At 40.9% G+C, this 24,408-nt stretch overlaps 1 protein-coding gene across 2 annotated transcripts; it reads right to left on the bottom strand.

Annotated features, from left to right (window-relative positions):
• Positions 1 to 213: 213 nt before the first annotated feature.
• On the bottom strand, positions 214 to 21,982 carry BDH2 (3-hydroxybutyrate dehydrogenase 2). Of its 2 annotated transcripts, XM_032860686.1 has the most exons (10): positions 21,868 to 21,982; positions 18,670 to 18,761; positions 17,693 to 17,771; positions 15,470 to 15,566; positions 13,736 to 13,844; positions 8,373 to 8,433; positions 7,294 to 7,407; positions 4,149 to 4,207; positions 3,507 to 3,599; positions 214 to 1,126 (listed from the first exon to the last, which is right to left on the bottom strand). In XM_032860686.1, the coding sequence occupies exons 2-10, from the start codon at positions 18,739 to 18,741 to the stop codon at positions 1,073 to 1,075; spliced, it is 738 nt and encodes a 245-aa protein (XP_032716577.1). In that variant the 5' UTR covers positions 18,742 to 18,761; positions 21,868 to 21,982; the 3' UTR covers positions 214 to 1,072. The 2 variants fall into 2 exon arrangements, with proteins under 2 accessions (XP_032716577.1, XP_032716568.1); XM_032860677.1 differs by lacking the exon at positions 21,868 to 21,982 and having other exon boundaries at positions 18,670 to 18,771.
• Between the last annotated feature and the right edge of the window lie 2,426 nt (positions 21,983 to 24,408).

The raw sequence follows: 24,408 nt of genomic DNA, 5'->3' as shown, positions 1-24,408 counted from the left end.
ATCCCAAAAACTTTGTAACCATATTTTAATTGAATTATAATTAATGTACAATGCTGTATTAAGTTCAGGTGTACAACTATTGCATTAATAGTTCTATACATTATTCAATGCTTACCACAGTAAGTATAGTCACCATACAATGTTATTACAATACTATCAACTATATTCCCTATGTTGTACTTTTCATCTCTGTGACTTATTTAAAACTGGAAGTTTGTATTCCTTAATGCTCTTTATCTATTTCACCTATCCCTTGAAAATTTTATTTTCTTTAATTTTGTTTCCTGTTATATGAATCACTTACATTTATTTATCAAGAGACTGTTTCTAAATTTCATGTCCTCTTACTATTAACTTGGAATTTGGTGAAAAAAATCTACACTTACCCTAAAAAATATCACTCAAATTGATAATATTGCTAGTTCATTATAAGTTTCTTAGGCTCATACTAATTATCATTGCTTATTTTAAGAAAGATTTTTTTACTTAAGCTAAGAAAACAGTACTAAATTTTGAGTGATAACATCCATTAAGCATAAACACTTGATGATTATTTTCTTTTATATAACAGATCAATAGTATAGTTCCGAATCTAAACTCTTTTTAATGTAAGTTACTGAAGCTAAATTCCTTCCTACCTTGTATTCATTTATAATGGTGAAAATTTTAAAATTAGTATCCATGTACAGACCAATGCAGAATTGTACAAAATAGCTGAATAATTTGAAATAAAAGTAAAATACAAATTAATACCTTTTTCTTAAAAACCTTCCATTTTTCATATTCACATTTTCATTTTATATGCTTGCAAATTGTGGCTTACTTTAAAACTATCCATTTGCAGTGAGTTCATTATCCTTTATGTCATCTCCCTACAATGATTTCAGAAGAGGTTAGAAAGAGATTAACATATTTAAAGAATCTGACTCTCGTGAACAATGACATCATTAAAAAGGGGTTGTCTTCATTAATATGCCATTAATAGGAAAGATATGATTGGTGAATTTTCTTCATAACCAGGTTCACTGTGGACAGGAAGGGCCTGCCTTCCTTCCCAGCAAGGAGATCAAAATCACAAGCTCCAGCCTCCATCAATGATGACAGGATTACCTGTTACATAGGCAGACTGCAGTGATAAACACAAGGAGACAGAATAATTACTAGGTTTAACACAGGTTGTGTTTTTTCCAATTTCCCCATGACTGAGATAGCTAAACAATGTATTCACAGTAATAGGCATACTCACCTAACAAACATTTTAGGAAAATGTCAATTAAGTTTTGGATGATTTGAAACAGCTGCATGTTCTTGAGATCTGGAGTTAACTGGCCTCTGGCTAGTGTTTTAGCACATGTCACATTCTAAGCAGGTATTTGGTCTCAGAATCAGAAAATTAAGTTTAGAGATATGCAGCCACTCCCTAAATTAGGATAAAGTATAGGCTAAAATAGCACATTTTCATTTTAAAATTCAGAACTATTCTAAAGTAGCTGAGTTTTATGACATTAATAAATTTTTGAACATCATCAAGTGTCAGTCATAAAGTAATCATGTCAATTATCAAACAGAATTTTTTATATAAGATATTGTATATTTAGTTGATCAAAATAGATAGGTATTTCCAGGAGCTGAAGCACACTAAATGTGTTTTTAAATTTATATGAATAATATTATTATAGCTATTAAAATATGAAAAAATATTCTACACTAGTTTCAGATATCTAAATCTGTACAAAACTAAGGGAATTTTAAAAATTACTTTTTTTTCCATAAAATTTTTCATTTTCCCAAGAAATAAAGCTGAAATGATCATTGTGGTAGGGGTTTCAAAATCTTTTAACTTAAGCATGGATATTAAATTTCTGTTCTTACTTTTAAATTTATCTAAAGTCTGAGACAATGGAAGAGACAGGAAGGAAAGACATCATAGTATGAGAACAGAAATTTTTAAACTTAAACCTATGAAAACTGATCAAATATTGTAGATAAATTAAGGGGTTATCAGGCACTTTACCAAGAAATGACCCCAAATCCTCAAAGTGTTTTTTTTAATTTTTAAAAAAATTTTTAAATCATTTTTTTAATTTATTTTCAGCATAACAGTATTCATTGTTTTTGTACCACACCCAGTGCTCCATGCAATCTGTGCCCTCTCTAATACCCACCACCTGGATCCCCCAACCTCCCACCCCCCCACCTCTTCAAACCCTTCAGATTGTTTTTCAGAGTCCATAGTCTCTCATTGTTCACCTCCCCTTCCAATTTCCCCCAACTCCCTTCTCCTAACTCCCCATGTCCTCCATGCTATTTGTTATGCTCCACAAATAAGGGAAACCATATGATAATTGACTCTCTCTGCTTGACTTATTTCACTCAGCATAATCTCAAAGTGTTTTTTTAAAAAGTAAGCTTTCTGATACATATGGACTCCTCTGGTTTCCTCTAAAAGTCCAAAGATCTTTTTATTGCACATTTCAAGCCAGAACATTTCCAAGTATTTGATAACCTAAGCTCTGACTAAACAACGGAAATTTAGGTCCTCAGCAGCACCCCAAATCAAATGAGCCTTTCTGTAGATATAGAGTCAAAGAGACCACAAAGGCCAATGAACTTGTTCCATTAGTAATTTGTTTAGCAATTCCCGCAGCTACTAAAAACTGTAGTTAACAAATCTGAGAAGTGGTAGCTTCTGTCATTAACACTTTTCAGCCACTGTATTTGTCACTGTATTTGTCACAAACGCCTGGTGTGTACCAAGTTACTGTAAAGAAGAGCTAATGCATCAGTAACACACCTCCTTATTCCTGCCTGAGTCCCTTTCCTCCTCTCTCCTCATACACGGCGGTTCCCTGGTCATGTCATATGCAAAAACATAAAACAGGGGGATTCTCTTGTTCTCTATGCCTTATAAATGTAGTTTCTGCTTTCGTAGTTGTGTGCCATTTAAGAATATATACAATAGCTATTAAGGGAGAAACTGGTTACGAAATAGATGCAAAGTGGAAAGAGCTAGAGATAGGAATTCCCATATGTGATGACAAACAAGAATTCATAGAAAAAAAGAGCCAGTAGGATTCTCCTAAACTAAAAATACCAGATGCCAATCCTGTGTCTTCTAGAGACAATTACATCTGTTTAACTCTCTCCCCATTTCACCTGAAGCTCTCATAATTTTGGAGGTTCATTGCTTGACTTACGTTCAATCAGGCTTTCCCCAATTACAATATTTGAAAGCAATTGTCTTTCATAAAATTAAGCAATTTAATTTTTTCTATCCTCCCCGTCATTTGCTACAAGATTTGGTGACATGTAGAGTTGAATGAGGAAGAGTTGGTGGCTCTGATCACATGGTCTTTCTTTGAGCAAATTAAATCACAACTGACCCCTAGCTTGTAAGTGCAACCTCTTAGCGTATGTATGTTGCAGCTCTCTAATGTGACCTTATTTTGATAAGCCAATCATGGCCAAGTGAGGATAATGAACTCCCTGGGAAGAATAGTGCTTACTTCATCGGAAGCCAAATACACACACAGTAGGGCTATTTCTTCTGCGGTTGCAAATCTTCCAGTCTTCTGTCTCTTCAGGAAATCGTTCCGTGCCTAAGACCAGAAACCATACCAGGTATCAGTGACATAAGGTGTAGTGAGAACTCAGGAGGTCAAAGGCAAGAAGAGTCTACAGAGGTACCAGTGGTGTGCTACATTGAGTAATCATGTATTATAATGAGAATATCATTAATTTCATTCATTGTGGACCAAGTAGGACTATGGTGACTTCCAAGGTACTCAAACTATGTGTTATGCTTAAATCTACAGACACTATATCAAATCAGTTAAAGAAGTGGGCTTTTTTTTTTTTAATTTTTGAAACTGTGGTAAAATACACATAGTATGTTACTTATCATCTTAACCATTTGTAAGTGTAGAGTTCAGTAGTGTTAAGTACATTCACATTATCATGCAACAGATCTCTAGAACTCTTTTCATCTTGCAAAATGGAAACTCTATACCTATTAACCAATAACTCCCCCTTCTCTCCTCCACCACCTCCTGGCAGCCACTCTTCTGTCTCTACGAATTTGTCTACTCTAGGTAAGAAAGAGGACATTTTTCAACCAGAAGATATAAACACATTTAAAATAGATATACCTCTTTGGGATTTGGTCTGGCTTGTATTCTTTCTTGCAGAGATGGGGTATCAACCGTTCCTAAGTCAAAGGGGGACATTCAGCTTGGTTAATTACTCAAACTGAAAAAGACATTGACAAACTTTAAACTTCCTTTACATATGATACAACAATTGGTGAAACCCTTTTCCATGAATATGAATGATAGTTTCACCTCCATTTTCTATGATATTTAAAAATACAGATCATAATTCCTTGTGACACGAGGCAAGGATTCTGGATGAATTGCCCAGCATTCTCAAGACATATTTTAGTCACAGTACATTGACATGACACTTTAAGGATTTTAGTCACTTTCACATGTATTATCTCAATTACTTCTCAGAACAACCCTGAGATGTCCACACATCCATATAAGTGCTTCACAGTACAAGAACACAGGATGCCTTCATGATCTCAAAACCATTTTTTGCTGTCAGGTTCACTCTGGGGATTCTTAGGGACTGTGCCATGCTTGTTGTGGTCCTCAGTAATTTAGATGGTTCTACATTTTCCTCATTATCTTGCCTATTTTCACTGGTTTCAGATTCCTATATTTAAACGGTTCCATGTTTCTCATAACAAAATATAATTCGAAATTATTTCACTTAAAAAAAAGTAAGAATGATGCTAAAATTTTTAAAATCCCACTTGGTCCAGGCTCCCACAGAGCAAGTTGCCCAAATTTTTTTCTTAATTTATATAATCTATAAATTGTCTTCAGAAGGCCTTTTTTTGTGGTGGGCTGACAGCCCTTTGGGCAACCACATGATACATGTAAGGTCATAACAAGTGATTTTAGAGTCATGCCCTCTGGTCCTGAGAGTGCCATCGGGTTTACCAGGAAACCATTTCTCAATTTTAGCATCATTTGTCATTTCCCTGGAGAAGGTGGGAATCTTCATTCACGAAGTTCTAGCTCCTTTGTGTTTAACACCCTTTCTTTAGGTTACCTGTCTCCTCTCACACTTTACCAGAAGTGGGCAGCCCTTTCGACCTCAGAGTGGAAAACTGCCTTTAGTAGGTCACCCGGTTCATTAGGAACATTTTCTACCTTCCACATCACTGTAGGCAATAGTGTTGATAAACGTTCTGGAATCACATAAAAAAGATTCCGCTTCCAATAATATTTTCCTCACTTCTCTCATCCATAGCCTCCTAACAGTCCAAGACCCTACCAACAGTATGCTTAAGACACCCGAAGCCTTCACTAAACAATATCCTCAAAATCCAGTTTTAAAATGCAACTTTGATACCTTCCCACCTGCTCAGACAAGTGAGCATCATCTCTTTCATATGGCTGCTCTTAATGGCTATTAAATGGAACCACAGAGCAAGCTTTCTACTTAATTCCATTGTGCTGAGTCTCCTGTGTCACGGCACAGACTGACACGGCCTGTGCCAGTCTACACGAGCCTGGTGGAAGAGTTGTGACTCTACCGCTGTTGGCGCCACCCCAGACACACTCATCCCTTGTCAGGTTTTCTTCTGTGACTGGCTGTTGAGTCACAGCTAGTTCCTTGTTCCAGACGGTTTGATAATATATTTTCCAGTCTTCTGAAAAGTCCAGCTGCTCAAAGAACCACATTTTCCATATCATTTTGCCATTTATTCCACTGGGTAAATGGCACCCAAAATAGCTAGAGTCAAGTGTCACCAGTGGTATGTTAAAACCCAGTGAAACTGGCTTGACTACATCCTCCTTTTTCTTGGTGTTACCTAGGTTTACTTTTCTAGTCCAAGAAAAATCAAACAGAGCACTTTAACTGGAAATTCTGTAGCTTGAAGGGTGTTTTGTATTCCTCTTTCAAACTGATAAATCATTGGTTTTTCACTTGAAGGGAGAGCATGGTGGAATATGTAAAAATCTGGTGTGGAACCTTCCAAATGACAAAAATTTTCCTCATCCACTCTTTCCCCCAATTCTGGCATGCATTTTAGGTTTCGAAAAGTTCCACAGATAAGCGCAAAATCCTGAACTCGCCAATACCAGCTGTAAACCCCTGAGGGCCCCTTTGATCCTGGAGATGTGATATTTAATTCCTTTTCAGAGAAGAAGTTAGTAATTCTTCTTAGGCTCCCTGTATTCATTTTGGGTCAGTGGAACCAGTGGAAGGGCCCATCTATTTCCTACACAACACACAGTAATTAAGAAAGTAAGTTATTCCTATGAAGTAAGTTACAGAACGCATTTGTTTGGAGAGATTGAACGTCTTGTCTACTAAGTTCTGCTTTCTTTCTTTTCAATGGGAGGTCAGCCTACCTTTTGGTAAAAAGCCAGATAGGGAATAATTTTGCTTTGAGAACCATTTATTTGGTCCTTTGAAGCAGGAACATGGTCATAGACAATATGTACGCAAACTCAATGGGACGTCTCAGACTATGACTGTCTTTACTCCATAGGAGGTGGGCCAGATTCCTACTGCTGGCCACAGTGTGCTGATCCTCTTTTGATAGCATCAAGGAAGGTGTTAATCCCTCCTTTTTATTTATGGCTCACCCCAGGTCATTGACAAGACTCAGTAGCTCCCTATGTTCTGGGAGGATGCTCTTACTTTCTTCCTGTGGTCCTGCGAGCATGGTCTACTTTTTTCCTTCCCTTGACAAGGTCATCTCTGGTCTGCTTTCAGAACACCAAGCTCTGGCCAGTTACGTGTCTTGGCCATGAGATTTGGAATTGTTCCACACACATGAATACCACTTAAACCCCTTGCATCTATGGTACATTCCGACTAAGTATCTCATTCCCAACCTACTGTTGGACTCTTATCTATTTTTTTAAAAGATGTTATTTTATTTGAGAGAGAGAGAATGAGAGCACCAGATGGGAGAGGGGCAAAGGGAGAGGGAGAAGCAGACTCTCCACTGAGCAGAGAGCCCGACCTGTGGCTCAATTCCAGAACTCTGGGATCATGACTTGAGCCGAAGGCAGATGCTTAACTGACTGAGCCACCCAGGCGGCCCTGTTGGACTGTTACCTTAATAAGCCTAAACCCTTTTCCATTTGAGCTTTTTCCCAGTGACAGGATATAATATAACATGGTAAACAAGCTTCCATGGATAGGTTTCACAGTGGCAGCCAGTGTGTCAGGAAGGACAGGTGTGCAGTCCTGTGGGGCCCACCTCACCTGGACACACGCAGTTGCACCTGATCCCCTGCTGGATGAAGTCTGCGGCCAAGGACTTTGTGAGGCCAATCACAGCTGCCTTGCTTGTACTGTACACACATCTGTTCACAACTCCTGAGGGTGAAAGGAAGGCTCAACAATTGAAAGGACAAAACAACAGTCCTCTTGAGAAAGGGAACATAAATAACCGTCCCCAGTAACCCCTGTCATGCTTCTTCCCATCCCACCTTTTTTAAAAATTTGGTATCAGATTTTCTCCCTTAAGAGGGCTGGTTTCTGAAATTTCTGGGAAAATAATATCATTCTTGGCACAACTCAGTCGAGACTGAGGTGTTGAGAACCCACACGTAGGGGACTATAGTGGTCTTAGGTTTTCATCATTGGTGGGCAGAACCCTTGGGCAGATTCCAAAAGAGAATCAGGGGAAAGAACAACAGAACAAACCGGTCCAAAAAATCTAGAGGCCCATGCCCTTTCTTTGCTTTCTTGTCTTGGGCAGGCTTCCCGTGCATTCTTGTGGAGAGAAGGGACACTACCTTAGTAGTAGCGCTTTCATTTGAAACTCCCAAATCATTTGCCAGACTGTAACGTCATTTCTACTTGGCACCACAGTCCTGGCTCATGGACTTGACTTGTTTAGGGCCCAGATCAGCTGACTTTGTGAAGCACTCCCCCGTATTGTGCCAGCACTTTGCACAAACCCGTGTGGTAATACTATCACACTACAGAAGACATGCATTTGCCTCACTCTTCCCCTTTTGGCCATGAGGTGCACATAGTGTTCAATACATTTTTTTTGGTTAATTAAATGGACAAATATTTCCTTCTTCCAGCTTGATTTTCATTTCCATATCCATTAGAAGGAATACAAGGAAGAGCAAATAAAACAAATTCATTTTTTACGATTGGCTTACAATGAAAGCAAAAAGGACTGACAGTAAGGAACATAATACCAATTTTTTAAAAAGTGGTTTTGAAATTATGTGTGGGCTTTATAGTCAATGCTATTTCTGAAAACCCATAGATCGTGAAGTTATGGGAGTCTGTGCATCGTGATTCCCAGAGGAAGACAGACCTACCTTTGATGCTAGAAGCCACAGACGACATGTTGATAATGTTGCCAGATTTCTGTGCAAGCATCTGCCAAAACAAAAAAATAAAAAAAAATGCCACTCTGCAAGATAAAAATATGACCTCTTTAAAAGATTTGCATTTACTTATGGTTTGCAGAAGCATCTTATTAGCTATTAACATGAAGTGCTCTTAAGCAGTCTTAACAGTGTCACCCAGTCATTACTGGGAGAGGGTGGCATGCTCACGCACTCACTGGCAGGAACATTTCCCAGGGGGATTACCGCCTTCCTTTGCCACAAGAGCGTTGGCAAGACCAAGGAGCTCTGAACTAAATGGAAAGTTAATGAACATTAATCATTATTTTGTATTCTTGTTGTTGGAAAACTCTTACTTTGACATGTTTGTTGAAGACCTACTATGTTCAGATATGTTCTAGTTCCAGGAGTTTGGAAGATAAACCACACACTCCCTGCCTGTAGACAGCTGCCTGCAGACTGGAGGGGTTGACACAACCAGCATCAGGCAACAGACAGCAGAGACCTCCACAGAGGGGGATTGGGGTGGCGGGAAGGGACCAATCCAGGCTGCGGGACACTCAGAGGAGGGATCTAAAAGAGGAAAGAGGTGGTCTGAGTTTTGAAAATCAGGTCATTAGTCAGAAAAATAAAAGAGAAACGTGTTTTAAGGAGGAAGAACCACATGTATAAAGGCTGTATCATGGAGCTGGGAGGAAGGGATGGGTCTGGTTGGAATGCCGAGCCTGGGAGGAATGAGGCTGCTGAGGCCAATGGGGACTAAATTTAGGAATTTGGGCCTTATCTTGAAGGCAGCGTGGTGGTGACAATGAGGGGTTTAATGCAGAGCAGCGCATGTTTGCATTTGCGGAATACTAAGACTACTGCGGCACTATGTCAAGGAGACCCACTGGAAGCTGACAGAGATGCAGAAATGTCTGTGGGCAACAGGGGTGGAGAGAGCTGAGGTAGTAAGTGCAGGACATGGTGAAGGGTTACACACAGTGAGGCCCGCCTCCCTCATTGAAGGAGTGTTTCCTAAGAGCATCTCCCTCAGAATTCCCCTGAAGTGTGAAGGTCTGAAGGGGAGGGACTGTGACTGTTTTGTCCTCCTAGATGTGGTATACAGTACGTGGGCCTTACACTGTGATGAATCAGAATCTCTTGGGGTGGAAGCTTCTTTTTAAAATTAATTAATTTAGAGAGCTCATGGGTAGGAGAAGGGTAGAAGGAGTGAGAGAATCTTAAGCAGACTCCCTGCTGAGTGCAGAGCCCTGCAGGAGACTGGATCTCATAACACTGAGATCATGCCCAGAGCTGAAATCAAGAGTTAGACGCTTGACCGACTCTGCCATGCAGGCACTCTGGGATGCTAGTGTAAAGTGCAGGTTGCTGGACTCTGCCCCAGACCTAAAGGAATAATATAATGAATGAAAAAAAATTGCTATGAGTTAACAATGTTTTCAGATGAATTTATACTTAAGTATAACATGTATGTGTATTTTCCAGGGCATGTAAGTATGTCTGGGGGCATGTGGACCCATGAATGCTTTGGGGGAAGAAGCAAGAGCTGGAGAGAATCCCTGCCCAATGGGCATTACCTCCTCATTGAAATCAGAGGCTCAGAGGATGACCATAAAGAACAAGGAGGGGATGGTGGACACTGAGAGTGGTAAAGGGTAAAAACAGCTGGTCAGAGGGAATGGAAGACCACCAGAGAACAGAGGAAGGAAAATCGGGACACAATGGGCCATCAGAGTCAAGGCAAAAGTTTCTAAAAGGAAAGTGTCTCCGCAGTCAGTATAGAGAGAGAAGTTGCTTCTGCTGGGGTGAGTTGCTCTAGCAGCTTTGGGACAGAGAGGTGCAGGAATGGAGGTGAGTAACTGAGTGGTCCAGGATGAGCCTCCTCTGTACCAGAGGTCTCCCCATAGTATTCCCCTCCCTTCTGTTTTGATACTTAGTTATCATTTGCACCCAGGAGCAGAGAGTCTAAAACAAGCTAAGGCATTGTGTTGGATCAAAGGGTGCAAGGGGTTGCTGAGGCGACCCATCCAAGTCAAAGACAGCAGTAGGCATGAAAATACTGAACCCAACTTGCTTGGTTATATGATAAAGAGGATCATAATGAAATGGGGTCCTCATAAAAAAGACCAGGAGAGTAAGTCAAGGCTTGAAAACAAAGCCTTATTATTCTTTCATATCCAACTTTGCAAATAACCCATTTTTACATATTTTTAATTTTTTTTTCATTTTACTGAGCTATCATTGTCATATGTAACCCATTTTTAATGCCTTTAGGATATATAGACTCCAACTGGATGTATAGAGATGAAATATTAAATAAGTTCAGCCTCTCATCTTCTGATATGCAGCAGTTCCTCAGGCAAAACTTTAGAACATAGCCACCTAGGAGATGTTAGTGCTGCCCCTAACACTTGTGCCATCCATTCAACCAGGTCTGTCTGCTGGTTCTCGAGCCCTGTCCTTGCCTCCTTCCATGCAGTCTTCTCAACGCTGGCTCAGTGTCTACTGGTAGAGTGTGGTGCTCTTCCTTGCTCCCCACTCGACAGCCCTCTCTGGCAAATACGACTTGTATAAAGTGAAATGCCTCCTACATGGGGATCCTCTGTAAGATTCACCTCCCAGAAACTCAGGCAGAGGCTGGAAAGAGCTCTGAAAATTCTCTCGAGCTGTACATCAACTAGATCAACTAGTCCTACCCCAACCCAGCTTTTTGTCCCCACTGACCTCAGCTCCTAAACCTAGCAGACCTTGGTTTCTTGGGTCTTTGGTGATTCCATGTCTGACCTTTTCCTGGACTGACAACCTAGATTGATTGATTGATTGATTCATTCATTCATTCATTCATTCATTCAACAAATACTTGACAAAGCACTTCTAGGTGCTAAGAGTCTTCTAAGATATAGCAAAGGAGAGAAACCTTCACATAGCCAAGATTTCCCTGACTTTGGATTTTGCACTGACCTCTTCTTAGAGTATTTTTAAATTGTTCTTTGCCTCTTGACTCATATTCCAGTTCTGGAATGGTTTTTAGTACGTCTACCCATGAACAAAAATTTCCAAAAGTGTTTCTTTGTTCTGACCACCTGACTTTTCAGATCTGCCTGGACTCTAAATACTGGCTTCCCCTGGAAAGTTCTTTTTTTTTTTTTTTTTTTTTTGGTTAAAGATTTTATTTATTTATTTGACAGAGAGAGAGAGAGAGAGATATCACAAGTAGGCAGAGAGATAGGCAGAGAGAGGGGGAAGCAGGCTCCCTGCTGAGCAGAGAGCCCAATGTGGGTCTCGATCCTAGGACCCTGAGATCATGACCTGAGCTGAAGGCAGAGGCTTAACCCACTGAGCCACCCAGGCGCCCACCACCCGAAAGTTCTAACTTGGAAATGTGCATCATAGTAATTGAACCCAGAGGATCCCAGACAACTGGAGCTGGAAGGGATCATGTAATTTCTCACCCTCATTTTAAATAGAGTGCAAGTGCCATCTCCCAAGGCACAGAGTGAAGGAGGGGCAGAGTTCAGGCTGTGATGCCAGAGTCTGAAATCTGGGGTCAGGTTGGTTACTGTGACTTTCATCCTGCCCATCCTAGTCATTAATATCTCTTAGGATTTTTTTTTAATAAATGGGTGTTACTGCTCATATAGATTATTGTTAAGATGCTTTAAATCATAGGTAAACTCACTAATTTGCAAGTTAGTGTTTGCTATTTCAAAAGTTAACACTTACCGACAAGTATAAATTTTAGCTCCATGGGACCATACCTCACCCTTGCTGTCTTCACTCATATTTGTAAAGCATTCCAGACATGAAGGAGGCTGATTATGTTGGTGTGACTGTGACCTAAACTTTCTCCTTTTACCATAGCCTCTGCTTCTTTTCCATATCCTAGAATCAGTCTTCAAAAAATAATCCAAGTTCCAAATAGCATAGATTCTCATGAACTCCAAGTAAGTTCATGAGAACTATGAACTCATTTTAAGCAGAAAAAATGAGATTTGTATTAAAAAAAATTTTGCTGGTCAACATCCTGTGGACCCACTGAGAGATCCTTTTTAGGTGCTCAACAAGCAGATTAAAACAAATTTCTTTGTTTCTAAGTCAATTTTTCCTAACTTCCCTTTTAATGTTCATCTGGATCCTTCTTAACATTAGGTTGAATGTTCAGAGCAAAACATCAGCCCTGCCTTGCCATTAAAAAAGCTCTTCTCTGTGCTGGGCTGGAGCATTTGGCATGTCTGTCATCTAATCCGGCTGGGCTGGAAGACAAGAATGGCTTCTCTGCATTTCACTAGGGTTCCGTTGGCAACTTTGGACTGAGGTGGTTCTGTACTGTGTCTGCCCCTTTCATCGTCTGAGCTTGTGCGGTCGGCTTGTAAGTTCATTTGAACTCATTGTTTTTCCTATTTACTCTCCCCTCCCCCCAGGACACCCAGTGTGTACTTTATATCAAAAGGCATTTAACGCTTGTTTCTAAAATAAAATGAAAAACATTGATGAGTTGTGTGAAGGCTGTGGAATTCAAGGGCAGCAGACCCAGGAGGAATGCTCTCTCTTTAGCATACATACACTGTCTCTCACCTCTCTGGTGCCTCTATGGCTCACCTAAAAACAAGGAGAATACTCAGGGAACAGAAAAGCAATGGTGGTACGTCCATCTTGAGAGCATGTGCCTGGACACTGAAATCCGAAAAGGGGCCCAACTTCCAGGGTTCAGATCCTGCTCTAACCACTTGCTAGTTATGTGACCTTGGGCAAGTTATCTCACCGCCCAGTTTTATCCTTTGTACTGTGGATGTGATAAAGTAGCACTTACCTCATCACATTCTTCTGGTCCTGCATGCCTCCTTGCTGTCCCTCTCCCTGGGGCCCTCTTCCTCACATACCTGAATGGCTAGCACCCTCATTTCAGTTGGAACTCTATGAAAATTCCAGCTTCTCAGAGAGGCCCTCCTGGACTTTACTGAGATCCTAGCTTCTTCTTCATATTACTTCTAATTACTCCCCAAGTTATATGTCTCATTACCCATTATCCTGTCTCACTCCTCAAAAATGGGATCTCTCTTAGAGAAGGGACTTTGTTTAGTTTTCTGATGGGTCTTCTGCACCTAGAATGGAGACCTGCAAATAGAAAGTGCTTAATATTTCTTGACCATTTCTTAACTGGAAGGTTAAATGAGTTAATTCATATTAAATGCTTGATATAAGTGTTCAGTACAGGTTAGTCATTATGGTAGCTACTGTCACTGCTTGGCACATGCGAGGACCCTTTCTGGGTGCCCGGTGTGGAGGCCTACTTATCCAGTGGTGCTTATCCTAGTAGTAGTGGTCCTTACTTTAGGAAGAAATGCCTTGATCATCAAGTACATGCTGCGGACATTGAGATTCATTGAGAAGTCCCAGTCTTTCTCCTCGCAGTCCAGGATGGTTCCGTGATGGACAAAACTGGAAGAAGGATTGATCAATGGGGAAAAGTGATCATTTAAGAAGATCTATATTCCATTTCCTTACCATTTTTTACTGTCATATATTGACTCAGGCCATTGACCTTCCCTTTTGAAGATTTTAACAATTTGGAATATGACTTAGTACATTAGGTTAATGAGTATCCAACTTAAGCTAAATAAATTTATTGGAAAACATCTTTCTTTTAAAAAAGAAAGGCAGAGGTTTGGGGCCACCAAACATAAGCTGGACGTCAAATGCACAGGAAATAATGATAAACAAACATGAGACTAGGATGCCAGCCCTGACTCCTATGTCAAGAGCAACAGTGCCCTCTGGTGAACAGATTTAGTGTTTTCAAAGGGAAATAAATCAAATTGCAAGGAAAACCAGTGTCTCCACATCTCAGGGCTGCAAGGTAATATTGCTATCATACAGTTCTAACGTATTGAGTAAACAAAGCAGAAAAAAACCCAAACTCTTCAAGCAGCCTTTACTCCTTTTCAAGTCACATTCGTAAATAACCTGCTCATCTTTCATATGACAGCAAGAACCACACGCTCTATTTCTATACCTCTTACCTTGTTGAAAATTTAATATACAGATGTTCAAAACCTAATTTTCCTGGTTTTCTTTTTGTGATGGCTCTCAGTATATTCTCATATAAGGAATGAGCAGTTTATAAAATAGAGTATCATAAATTGTTGTTTTGACTTAATTTCCACACAATTTAACATATGACAAACTACAAACGGACTTTTTTTTTTTTTTTTTTTTTTTTTTTTTACTGAAACATGATTAGCAAGAAGAACAAAAATATATTAGAAGACTCTGGAATTTTTCTGTCAATGAGGCAGTACAAATGTAACACTAAGAACAAATATAACAGTAAGTACAAATATAACAATAAGAAAAGTGGAATGTCACTTAGTTCCTGTGTAAACATCCGTTGGGTTCACCTCTACTGGGCTATGTCTGAGTAGGGAAATAGTAGCACTGCCTGTCTTCGGTGTGGCTGCTTCAGTTCCAGTCTCCCCTATTCACACATGGTTCAGGACTGTTGGTACCACCCTAGTAAGTTCAATTAAGCCATTCTCCTTGCACTCTGTACAGAAGTGCAACACGGAAACTTCTTTTGCTGGGTGGGGCTCATTGTTCCAGTAAGAAACCCTGAGCTTGGGCAGTGTAGAGGACTGGCTGGAACGTTGTGCCAAAAAACGGGGAACACCTGCATTTCAATAGGCTGAGTACTTGGTTTGTGGTAAATATACTTGTTTTAAAGACATTTACTGGAAAACAGTTTTTCATTTTATTTTATACGTCTTAGTGGAACATCCATAACCCGTCCAGTGTGAGGCATTACCAGCCTTAAGAATGTCAACAGGTTTGGATTACTACCAGTTCTCTTGAGCAGACCATGATTCCCCTGAGGACTCAGCCCATGTCCACTTCTCTGGCTTTCTCACTTGCTGAATCTTGGAATAAAAATTCTATCTAGACTCTAGCTGTATTTCCTAAGAAATATATTATGGCTCATGATGACTAGTTTTGCCATAGTATCAAAAGTCATTAAATAAAAGAGAAAACTTTCTGTAAGGACAGTGAAATTAAAGTGTGTGAATTACCCAGCAACATTAAAGAGAACATCAAGTTTCTCAATTTCACTGGCAAACTGGTCAATTTGTTTCTTCTTTGTGACATCAAGGGTCCGAATTTGAATACCTGAAAAATAAAACAAAAGACACAATTTACCTTTAAATCATAAAAATGTTTAGCTTTGAAGATTTAGCTGTTTTGAAGTGTAAAGACTACAATATTGGTCCAGTTAGGCTTCACAGGATTGTTGGCCATTAGTAGGGTCTTAGGAATCTCAGAATCTTATAGTCCTCCTCATCTAGAGCTCTGTATCAGATGCCTCTGTAAGCCAGCAGTAACATCTGAAAGTGGGTCCATTCCAGCCCTTCCTTTCCCCAGAGGTTGAATCACTGCTACAGTGATCCTGAATTCTGTCTCAGGGGGAAAGACAGGAGTGGTGGAAGAAGCGATTGTTTCTATTTGTGCCCTTTACCTTTATGTCAATTCTTCTATTTACTAGCAATGACTTTGTCGGTCATGGGTACCATCACTTATTTCTGGACTGAATTGCAAGAAGAGACATGAGGCCAGAAAAAGAGATGGAAACACCATGAGAGATCTGGCATGGGGTCTGAGAAAGACATGTTGTACTAGCTACTAAAATAAAACCAAAAAACCAAACAACCACCCCTCCCCAACCTAAACCAACAAATATGCTTTAATGAAAGAAGCAGTTACTTTTACGATTTTAAAAATATATGGTTTATTTTATTCTTCCGTTTTGGATATAGAAAAGAAAGATTATAAATGAAGAAAGGGAAAACTAAAACCGAGTTTCAGAAGAACTTCCTTTGCTTCTTGCTTTTCTAGGACAGCAGCTTCCCTTAGACTTGTTGAAATGGTAACTCAACATGGTCTAATTCAGTTAACTAATTCAGTGGACTAAGTTGTATCTGATCATGTAACCAGTTCTATTTTGCCAAAATAGTTAGCTTTCAAATGAGTTCTACGTCTTGATTTCTTTCTGAGTAACGCTACTAGAAGACCTCTGATGCTGGAATTAGGTTCAGTGTGGTACGGTGAGGGGCAATACGCACCCAGACAAGTTAATCTCTTACAGTTTCTCATCATGATACGTGATTTTACGGCTGAGCTATCTCCAGTATAGTAGCCACTAGTCACTTGTGGCTACTGAGCATCAGAAATGCAGATAGTCTGAACTGAAATGTACTGGAAGTGTAAAGTACACGTACATTTCAAAGATTTGGTATAAAAATGTAAAGTATTCCATTAGTAACTTTTTAAATACTGTGTATGTAAAAATTATAATATTTTAGATATATTGAATTAAGTAAATATATTGTTATTACTATTATTTTAAGATTTATTTATTTATTTGACAGGGAGAGAGAGAGAGCACAAGCAGGGGGAGTGGAAGAGGGAGAAGCAGGCTCCCTGCTGTGTAGGCAGCCGGATGCGGGACTCAATCCGAGGACTCCAGGATCATGACCCAAGCCGAAGGCAGATACCCAACCAACTGAACCACTAAGGCTCCCCTAAGAAATATATTACTAAAATTAATGTCACCTGTGTCTTTTTACTTTTTAAATGTAGCCACTACAAAAATTGACAGTCATCATTGACATCAACATTGATATCATGTTTCTATTGGATAGTGCTTCCCTCACAGAGAGGCACTCAAGTGGAAAATCATCACTAAACATTAACAGTAAGGGAAGCCTGGGTGGCTCAGTTGGTTAAGCGTCTGCCTTTGGCTCAGGTCATGATCCCAGGGTTCTGAGATTGAGTCCAGCATTGGGCTCCTTGCTTAGCAGGGAGTCTGCTTCTACCTCTCCCCCTACTTGTGCTCTCACTCTGAGAAATAAATAAATAAAATCTTTTTTAAAAAAAGTTAACATTAACAGGGGCACTTGACTGGCTCAGTCAGTAGAACATGCAACTCTTGACCTCAGGATCATGAGTTCAAGCTCCATGTTGGGCTAGAGTTTACTTAAAAAAAGTTAGCAACTGTTAAATTTTCGCGTTATTTTGTCACTAAGTACTGAATCTTTCAACATGTTTCAGAAAAAAATATTTTAGGTATACATCTTAAAATGTTGCTTATACATTTAAATATATAGATTTTTGTGGGTTCGCACAATATGGATTGGTATCAGGGAATCAGGCTCTGAAGAGAAGGCCAGTGTAACTAAGTAGCTAAGGAATTTTCTTTCAGCACCTGAATCCCAAGTTCACAATGTCAACTTGCTTACCGGGGCACTCTTCAAGTTCCTGAAGTTTGGACTCATTGATATCCGTGGCGATGACTTTGGCACCTTCTCTTGCAAAAGCCTGAGAGACACAATGTGCAAGTAAATCCTTTGTTTATTTGATTTGATTCCATTCTCGTGAGTAGAAAGTCGGTTAGCCTTTCCCTATTCATCTTATTTTCATTGTTTTCCTTATAAAATAGGTGGAATTTCAAGCTCTCTATTCTCACTTCACCTTTCCCATTGTTACTGTTTTTATCATTAATTAGAACAACATGACATACATTGTGCTTGTCATTTGACTTTGTTCCTTTAAGCATTATCAAATAAAATTGTGTTTTTAAAAACTAGGACTGTTACTGACACCTCTCAAAATACTATTCTGTGATGTGATAGCCTGTACTTCATTTCTGAGCAAGTTCTTACTATTTTCCATTTCCTATTATATTCCAAGTAATAAGAGAAAATGGGTTATTTCAATACTTTTTCACCTAAGAGTATACTACTGTTTTCATAAATGTCAAACCATACCATACGACTATACTATAAGTGCATTAATTAGCTCAGGTGGGGGTTATAATGTGCAAGAAGTTGACATAAATTGGAAGGTAAAGGTAACCTGATAGTCTCATAACTCTAGAGTCCTGTACCTGAGCTGACGTAATTTCAGAAAGCTGTGCATTCCGGTAGGGCCCCTGCAGCAAATATATCATAATGCACAGAAACTGAGCAGAGAAAGAAGTCTCTCAGAGTCAAAAGGTACCAGTAATGTCACATAATAAACATGTGAAGTGTTCATTCCTTCATCTGCCCAGGGTGAGGGATAGCGACCTTTCTTTTTGTAACTTAGGACAACAGAAACACAAAATTAAAAAAAAAAAAAGAAAAAAAAAAGTAGAGCAGAATGAAATAGCCACAAGATCTGTCCACATAATTCAATACCTCAAAAGCTAGTAAGCAAACAACAGATAATAACTTACTAAGGCGGCTGCCCGGCCAATCCCCTGAGCGGCGGCTGTCACGACGATGACCTTCCCATCAAGGCGACCCATAACGGAGCCTGCAGTTTAAGCTAGATACATGTGTATAACGGCTTAGTATATAGTCCTGTGCAGTGACTTCTAGATTGAACAGTTCGATGAACTCTTTAAGAACGTAATGACCTGTCATCTGAATTCTCCATGCATGCTGACTCTAGATACCTAGCTTAGTATATAGAAAACATTTAGCATAACCCATTGAAGTGATAACAGATATTGGACTTTAATCCACCATTTGGTTTCTTGAGGACTTAGAGAAGACAGCATCTGATACTGACATAGCAGAGGCAGGGTCCTTCCCCTCACTAGCATCACCATTGTCCCCACCGTCCCTATACAAACTGCTGTGGCGTTGTATGTGTCCTTACTAGTGGGGGCTGCTTCTCAATTTCTCTGCTGTAACTTTTCTTGGGGTTCGCACTATCAGTTGTCTCTGGCTTTTCCTTGTCACTGGAAAAATTTCATGGTTGGCCTCAGAGAGTCATTGAACAAAAGAGCTGGAAAATCAAATCATGTCCAATACTCCCATTTTATAGATGAGAAAACTGATTTGACTTCCTAAGGTCACAGACCCAGTTAATGACAGAGCCAGAACTAAGCTCAGGCCTCCTGACTCCTTTGCTATGTAAGATTTCACCCCTCAACGCTGCTGATCCTCTCTTAAAGTTTAAGCATTTACTTGAATTTTAATAGATACCAGCAGTAATTTTCAGAATGGAGGACTGAGGAATTCTGACCTAGGGGAAATAAGATATGCATAAGATATTTGGTTCTTGGGATGCCTGGGTGGTTCAGTCAACTGGTTAAGTGTTAAGTGTCTGCTGTCAGCTCAGGTCATGTTCCCAGGGCCCTGGGATCCAGCCCCATGAGGGCTCCCTGCTGATAGGGGAGCCTGCTTTTCTCCCTCCTTCTCTGCCTGCAGCTCTCCCACTGTTTGTGCCCTCTTGTGCTTGCTCTCTCTGTCAAATAAATAAAACCAAAAAAAAAAAAAAAAAAAAAAAAGAAAGAAAGAAAGAAAGAAAAATATTTGGATCTTGGACGGTAGCTTTTCAGGATGAGAGGAATGGCTCATGATGAGGTTGGGGGGTTGGGGTAGTTAAGGTCAAATGATGATCACCTGAGGGTTTCTTCAAGGAACTGAGTACATTTTCTCACCCCACTATCCTTAATGGGTTCCTATGATCTCACAACAAGTCACACAATGGCTGCTTTGTCCCAAGTCATCACATCCCCATTCCAGGAAAAAAAAAAAAAAGGTGGAAACTAAAAGCCTTCCAGAGGGTCCTCACTTTCTATTCAAGAAGGAAGCCCTCCTTAGAAATTCCAACCCTCATTTCACAGGCCTGCTCTAGCACCAGAGGCTAGGAATTTGAGAGTTTTGTTTTCTATTCTCTAAAAAGAAAAAAGGGAGCTAGCCTCCTTAAATGGGCCATGTAAGATAACCTACACAATCACCCTGCTCAGTTACCTGCCTGATAAAGAACAGATAGCTAGCTAGTCTTGCCTCGAGAACTCACATGATCCAGTCCTTTCTTTTTGAACCCATCTCTGTTAAGCTCGGAATGCTGAGGCGCCAGTTACTCTTGTGGGCAATGGGACTAAAGGACTGATGGAAAAAGTGTGACACAATCTGACATGTATTTTAGAAAGATCACTGTGGGACGGGTGTTTTCCTTGGGAGGGTGTGCTGTGGCCTGAAGGGCGGGTGAAAGGAAGGAGACGGAAGGGGAGCTGGACGACAGCAGTGTCTCAGTTGGAGACTGAGTCTGGTCACCCGTGCACTACCTTCAGAAGGATTAAGTGGTCTTCCCCTTGTCTCCGGGCTGTGAATTCAAACCTAGGCCTCCAGGTTGCAGGTGCAAGAGAAGACCTCGCGGGTCGCGTTGTTCCTGCGGTCTTGGCACGCCCTCCCGCGCCCTAGGTCCGCACGCGGCCGCGCGACCTCCGCGCGGAGGCGAGTGCGTGAGTTCCAGGACCACTTCTGCGCGACACAGAGACCTCGCGGACCCTCCCGCCACTGCGCCGCCCAGCCGCGCGGTGCGTGGTCCTCCCTCGGGATCCGACGGCGGGTTCTCTCGTTTCCTCGTTTCCTCTCACCCTAGCATTTCCTCTCCTGACGCGACGCAAGCTTAATTCGGGGTTGGAGTTTTGCTTCCCAGAGGGCCCCACCAGCAACCCGCTCCGGGGACCTGCTTGCAGCTTCCCCGAAGTCCTGGGATTGAGTCTGCGCTCGTTAGGGGCCCGGGCGGCCTTTTACAGTGCCCGACCTACTCTGATGCCAGGGCGTCCCGCTGTTTGTTTCGCTTTTCCTTATTCTTACACGAGTGATGCATTTGCACTGTAAACACGTTAAGAGCTGAGAGATACACAGGCTTTAGAAAGAGGAGACTCCAATAAACTCCCCCGCGCCCCGATCGTGGGCATGGTGTATTAGGAAGCTATTATTTCGCACCCCTGTGACTGCCGGCGTAGGCGCCTGACACTGAAGGCGCGCACCAGAGGTTTCTCTACAAATCTGGGACGCCCGGAGACGCGCTTGCTGAACAACTGGTCGAGCACGGAGCGGCCGCCTCGCTCACTCTGAAATCTCTCCCTCGCCGGCCTTGTCTCTCGGAAACCAAATTTTGGGGACAAATCCTTACTGTTACAATAGACGATACTATCAAACTAAAATGAATTTATTGGGGCGCCTGGGAGGCTCAGTGGGTTAAGGCCTCTGCCTTCGGCTCAGGTCATGATCCCAGGGTCCTAGGATCGAGCCCCGCATCGGGCTTTCTGCTCAGCAGGGAGCCTGCTTCCTCCTTTCTCTCTCTCTGCCTGCCTCTCTGCCTACTTGTGATCTCTGTCGTCAAATAAATAAATAAAATATTTAAAAAAAATAAAATGAATTTATTTGGGAAAGTCAGTGCAGACACGACCTGAAACGGTAAAATGAGGCAACTCTCAATAAATCCAACGTGAAAGCCACATTGAAAAACTTACCTATGCCTGAGTTTCAAACTTGTTAAAAACACACCCTTATCTTGATCTAACTGCTAAGATTAATCTTGAAATAGGTACCCCGCAGAGCAAAGCAAATCGAAGCCCCCCCCCCTTCCCAGGCTGAAGTGTAACTTAAAAAATATTAGGAAATCTTACTTTAGAGCAGCAAGTGGATGTCGTCCTCCAGATCCCTGGGCCAGCCACAGACTTGATGAGACCTTTGTGCAGAAGCAAGTCAGGCGCATCATGCACGCCGGGATTTGTAGTTTCCTTCAGTTTTAGGAAAAGGAGGCTCACGTTTGTATACTATATTTGTGTGTGTGTGCTGCCATCTACTGGACATCTGGTAGAACGGCTAACTCCAAAGAGAAGGTGAAAAATGGAAAGGCATCTCAGGGCTTACTTAGGATGGGAATCATTTCCGTCACTTTAATCCAAGTCTTTGTTGTTTGTTCGTGCCTACTATGTGCTGTTCTAGGATATTAAAAACTTAATGAGTCAGAAACATCATATGGAAGACAGCAGGTCAATGACATAGAAGGACCCTAATTTAAGATAGTGGAGCCTTCCTTCCTGGCCCTTCACCAAGATTGTTTTGAGGGAGAGAAATAAAAATTTCCCTTGTGTTTAAGGTATAGTTATGGTTGTTTTGTCACACTCTTTGTCTTCTAACACTTGTCCATATTTAGTGGCGGGGTGCAGGCACCGCGAGTACATGGAGGGGCAGGGTCCCGGTAACACTCTGAGATTTACAACGTGGAGGCCTGAAAGGGAACATGTTGGGTAAGAGCAACAAATCAAGTTTAGTCAAAAAGAACGGACAGTACAGATCGAAAAGAACTGGGCCATGTGTGCTAGGCTTACTAAGTCATACTATAGCAGGTGTATAATTGAGCAGAGTGGTTGCGTCCGTTATTTTGTACATGTATTGTTTTCGTTGGTCACTCAACATCTACCCACCACACTTTCCCCTGCCTTTTATTTTATAAAGGCCAGAAAACAAAAAACTCTCACATTCCTAGCCTCCTTTGCTGCTAGAGCTGGCCAATGAAATGCAAGTTGTGGAGGATTTCCTTTTGGATAGAAAGGTAGGGCTCCTTTGAAATGATTTCCCTTCTTTTTTCCTGGAATGTGGATCTGTCTTGGGACATGGCAGCAGTTGTGTGACTTGGCATGAGGTCAGAGGCACCCATCAAGGACAGAGCAGGATAAGGAAAGGAACCTGATTCCTTGAAGACAGCCTCTGTGCCACAGCCTTAGACTAACCCCTCTGGGATTCCTTTTTTTTTTTTTAAGATTTTATTTATTTACTTGAGAGAGTAAGAGAGAGAACAAGCAGTGGGTGGGGGTGCAGAGGGGGAGAAGCGGACTCCCTGCTGAGCAGGGAGCCTGACATGGGGCTTGATCCCAGGACTCTGGGACCATGACCTGAGCTGAAGGCAGAAGCTTAATCCACTGAACCACTCAGGCATGTCCCCCATTGGGATTCTTAGGCGAGAAAAAATAACTTCTTTGGATTACATTTTCCCCCAAGTTTTTTGTCTTTGGAGCGAAGTATACTCATAACAGTCATGGTGGTTCAGAAGAAAGGCTGTGCAGTAAGATAAGTCCCCCATTCTTCACTAGCTCAGTAAATCATTTAACTCTCCAAGGCCCAGTTTCCTTTTCTGTAAAGAAGGTAAACATAGCACCTGGCTCAGGCATGTGAGGAGAAAGGACGAGGCATTCACAACTACCAGCACACCATTTGTTACATTTGTACTTAATAAGTGTTAATGATGACTATAATTCAATTACAGCAGATGACAAAAATGGATTGAAAAAAAATCTCTGATCTAATTTCTGCATATATAAGCATACGCACATAAAGTCTTTGGTAAGACCGTCTCTCATTGCCCAGGGTAGCTTCTAACGGTGTCTAATGATCTCTAAAAATACTCAACTGTGCTCCTTGCTTTAGTAACAATGTCTTTAACTTCTGAGGGTTTTAGAATACATTTTTTATGGATATGAGGATTCTCTAATCAAGGCCAAGCCTAACACTTCTTTCTTGGTGCAGCTTTCTTGAGCTTCCCTTTGTCCTGATTTCCAACAATAATGCTGACTCTCTGACAGACTAAGTAACATGGTGTTGCAAAAATTTTCTTACCCATGTGTATTTTCCATGGACTAAATTTCTTCAAGGTTAAGGACCATATCTTTTTCATCCTTATGTTGCAGTCAGCACATATTATGAGATGTTTGTTTTCCAACTAAATATGTTTGCAGAGGCAGTAACTTTTGGTGCCTAGCTCAGTGACTGGCACACAGTAAACAGCAGTTAAATATTTGCTGAGTATGAATGGTAGGCTTTTACTAGGTTTTCCGGATATAATTTTGTCAGGCTCTCAAGAAAATGTTTCCTACGAATAATAATCTATTTGTCTTCTTTGGTCTTGACTTTACTTTCCAGACCATTTTAGTGTCTGACTACATTACTGCTTTTTAACCTTTTTGTATGTTTCATTGTTGACTTTCACAGCCATTTATCACAATATCGAAACCCAGGTCATAAGAGTTAAGCAACATTCTGAGGGAGATGCTGACAATACAGAGGACTAGAAAGCTCTACCTCTATTTCTCTCACAGAGACACCAACTTAAAACAATATACAGATTAAAATAGCTTTATGAGAACTCAAGTCAGTTGAGAAGCTGC

The sequence above is a fragment of the Lontra canadensis genome, unplaced genomic scaffold, assembly GCF_010015895.1.
Source record: "Lontra canadensis isolate GAN:19392208 unplaced genomic scaffold, GSC_riverotter_1.0 scaffold1, whole genome shotgun sequence".
In the NCBI taxonomy this organism is placed as follows: Eukaryota; Metazoa; Chordata; class Mammalia; order Carnivora; family Mustelidae; genus Lontra; species Lontra canadensis.
The sequence above is the reverse complement of the archived record's forward strand: the minus strand, read 5'-3'. Positions and strand labels throughout refer to the sequence as shown.

Coding starts and splice junctions, on each gene's coding strand:
- BDH2 (XM_032860686.1), bottom strand. CDS start 18,741: ATGGGTCGCCTTGATGGGAAGGTCATCGTCGTGACAGCCGCCGCTCAG. Junction 13,845..15,469: donor GTTCTCTTTAATGTTGCTGG/GTAATTCACACA, acceptor TCCTTCTTCCAG/TTTTGTCCATCACGGAACCA. Junction 3,600..4,148: donor CCAGACCAAATCCCAAAGAG/GTATATCTATTT, acceptor TTCTGGTCTTAG/GCACGGAACGATTTCCTGAA.